The sequence below is a fragment of the Montipora capricornis genome, chromosome 8, assembly GCF_036669925.1.
Source record: "Montipora capricornis isolate CH-2021 chromosome 8, ASM3666992v2, whole genome shotgun sequence".
In the NCBI taxonomy this organism is placed as follows: Eukaryota; Metazoa; Cnidaria; class Anthozoa; order Scleractinia; family Acroporidae; genus Montipora; species Montipora capricornis.
The window spans coordinates 54,399,011-54,402,212 of NC_090890.1; the positions used below are offsets into that span (position 1 = coordinate 54,399,011).

Genomic DNA, 3,202 nt, shown 5'->3' on the forward strand with positions numbered 1-3,202 from the left:
ATGGAGTACGAGAGATGGTTAAAAAATATCACGAATAACAAATTGCCCCTGACTTCAATTTTTTTTTTCCAACTCGCTAACCTGCGATCAGGCTCTATTTTAGTTTCGCGTGCTACGTAATGTGGAGTTGGCGAAACGTAAAATAGAGGCTGACCAAATTCCTCTTCGAAATTCCTTCCGCCCACCTTTTTTGATTGATTGACATGTCCTTCGTCGGCCAATCAAATTTACTTCCATTACACCAATACACGCGTGGACGGCAGATTCACGCTATTTTGCCAGGGCACATGACTGTAGATGTAACTGGGACGGGTCGTCTAAGGCCATGGAAGCAGATGTATGCACTGAACTTGTGAAGGCATGCAGAGAGTCTCACAAAGCTCAAGTGGCTATTCTTGTGGGAGATGATGATTCCTCCACCATCAAAAAAGTGAGAGAAAGTGTGAATCACAATGTGGACAAATGGTCAGACATTGTTCATGCAAAGAGAGCTTTTGGAAGCTCAATGTACAATCTACAGAAAACACATAAAAAATTGTCTGGTAAAGTGATTGATTATTTACAAAAATGCTTCAGCTACGCCATAACACAAAACAAAAATGACTCTGATGGGATCAGAAAAAGCCTAAAAGCAATAATTCCACACGCATTTGGGGATCATTCCACTTGCTCCACCTCTTGGTGTAAATATCTCCAAGACCCAGTCAATTACCATCACAGCACTTTACCACATGGTAAAGACCTCGAGGGGGACGATTTGAAGAAGGACCTGCAAGAAATCATAGAGGTTTACTGTCAGAATGCAGAAAAGCTAGCTCCACTTGGATCCAGCCAAGCCAATGAAGCACTGAATAATACGATCGGCAGAAAAGCACCAAAGGTCAGGCATTATGGTGGCAGTGAGAGCAATGACTATCGCGTGGCCTGTGCAGTGAGCCAAAAAAACATTGGCCATGCATATGTGACTCAGGTAAGTGCTGTGGACAAGTATGATTCACCAAGGTTTAATTTATAAATTTCTGGTTTCTTAATTTTTTTTTTCAAAATTTGACCCATGTGTCTACTTTTTGTCTTATTGTGATAACCGACTTGTAAAAAGTGATAAAATTAGTTATCATATACCAAATCAATGAATAAATATTTTACATTTTTAAGTGTCTGGTTAAAAAGATTTAATTTGTATTGTACTGGCACTTTTGGCAGCATTTAACCTACTTAGAAAAGGCAGACATGGTACAGCAGGCAAGTAGCAATAAGGCATTCTTCTTTTTATACACAGGCCCTTCAGGAAATTCACCTTTCTCCTGGAACACATGGGCTTAAACACTCGAAAAGAATGGATGCTAAAATGTCACTTCAAAGAGCAAGGCAGCAAACAAAGAAATTCAAAATACAAAGAAGAGGGCACAAAGAGAAGAGGTAAATAAAAACATATGGCATTGAAACTAATGATTTAGGGCAAAGCTGAAAGCTTGATGTTACGGTTGAACTACAGTATCTGATCTGGAAAGTGTGTTCTGATGATGAATGTTCTCTGTAAATAAGAATTAATGAATTTTTCATGTAAATGTAGAATTTTAAAAATAATAAAATCATTGACAATCCACAGGTTGTCAAAAACAAAGCAGGCAGAAACCAGGGAAGGTTCTCAGTATCAGAGTGGCATGGGATATTTGCCAGAAACAGAAGCAGTTGAGATTCCATCACCCCCCAAACCCTGTGTGTCCAGTATGGTGCCCGAACAAGATTACATTAAGATAGTGTTTGATCTGGAGACATCATCCCGAGGTAATATCACTGATTCATTTCAAGACAATGATTGTTATATATATAATATAATATAGAATGAATATGATGTGAACTGCAGAGATACAAATGAAATTAATATGTGACCACTGTAGTTATGATTGCAATTTAAGCAATTGCAAATTAAGCCTAAGAAACTATTTTTAGCACTTAAATGGGATTCAAACCCATGGCCACTGCATTAGCGCTAGCAGCACATATGCATTTCATTGGTATTTCCACAGTTCGCATCATATTCATTTCATGTTTGATTCCTTTCATAGACTCACTAAATTGGCCTACTCCCAATGTATGGGTCTTCATACTGTACCTCAGTTGGTAGAGCACTGTAGTGCTAAGAAAGAGCAAGGTTTGAATCCCATAGGCACCAACACAAAGCTTAGACTACATTAACATGTAGTTTGTGTTATTTAACTAGTGAGCAGGCTCACTGTTATTATTACAATGAAAAATATAATGAAGTTCCTCATTTTTGACAGGTAATGATACCGAAATTCTACAAATTGCAGCAACTGATGGAGCAGATGCATTTGAGGTTTACATCCTTCCAACCAGACCTATATCACCCAGTGCTTCATCAGTGAATAAGCTCACCTTTCACCATGGAATTCTCTTTTATAATTCTCGTCCAGTCCGAGCAGTTCCACTGGCTGAGGGATTATCTCAGATGATATCATGGCTAAGGCCTAAGGCACCATGTCTGTTGATAGCTCACAATTGTAAATCTTTTGATGGGAAGCATCTCTTAAAAGCGCTGGAGTCCACTGGGGTAGATAAAGAATTTTCAGCCATTGTTTCTGGATTTTCCGACACTTTACCAGCCTTCAAAGAGCTCTTGCCTCAGCGCAAATCATACAGTCAAGAGAATTTAGTGAGAGACCTTCTACACTGCAGCTATGAAGCCCATAATGCAATTTCAGATGTCCAGGCCCTGTATCAACTTGTGAACAAGTTCCTCAATTCAAAGCTGCTGAGAAAACACAGCTTCTCCGTATCATGGGTCAAGGAGCATAATGTCTGCCTTGCCCAGAGAAATGTACTTCAGCGAACACTCCATCCTTTGCTCGACAAGAAGGTCATTTCCGCTGGAATGGCTACCAAAATTGCAGAGTCTGGGCTGGGATTCCAGCACTTGCAGTTGGCATTTCAGAGAGGGGGAGCAGATGGGCTGGAACTTGTGCTGAAAGAAAAGTTTAACGGAAAAGTACGTGTGACAGCTAATAGGAGGATTCTGTTCAACATTGTAAATTTTTTCACTGATTTGTAACTTGCAAAAAGATGTAACCACAGCTACAACTGGTACGAATATTAATAAGCCGTTTATAACGTAAACGTAAACGTAATAACCAGACAGCAGCGATTAAAAGCTGTCACAAGCATTCGCTATTTAATATTC

General features: G+C 39.4%; 1 protein-coding gene across 1 annotated transcript; it reads left to right on the top strand.

The window, feature by feature from the left end:
- Nucleotides 1-325: 325 nt before the first annotated feature.
- Nucleotides 326-3,106, top strand: LOC138014170 (uncharacterized). The gene is made up of 4 exons (XM_068861183.1): nt 326-970; nt 1,280-1,419; nt 1,610-1,788; nt 2,286-3,106. Exons 1-4 carry the CDS (start codon nt 326-328, stop codon nt 3,071-3,073), a joined length of 1,752 nt encoding a protein of 583 aa, XP_068717284.1. The 3' UTR covers nt 3,074-3,106.
- The last annotated feature ends 96 nt before the right edge of the window (nt 3,107-3,202 follow it).

What these genes read in the sequence shown, in the direction of transcription:
- LOC138014170 (XM_068861183.1), top strand. Translation starts at nt 326, where the DNA reads ATGGAAGCAGATGTATGCACTGAACTTGTGAAGGCATGCAGAGAGTCT. An exon ending in GCCATGCATATGTGACTCAG is followed by an intron (nt 971 to 1,279) that starts GTAAGTGCTGTG and finishes TTTTATACACAG; the next exon opens with GCCCTTCAGGAAATTCACCT. An exon ending in TCTGGAGACATCATCCCGAG is followed by an intron (nt 1,789 to 2,285) that starts GTAATATCACTG and finishes CATTTTTGACAG; the next exon opens with GTAATGATACCGAAATTCTA.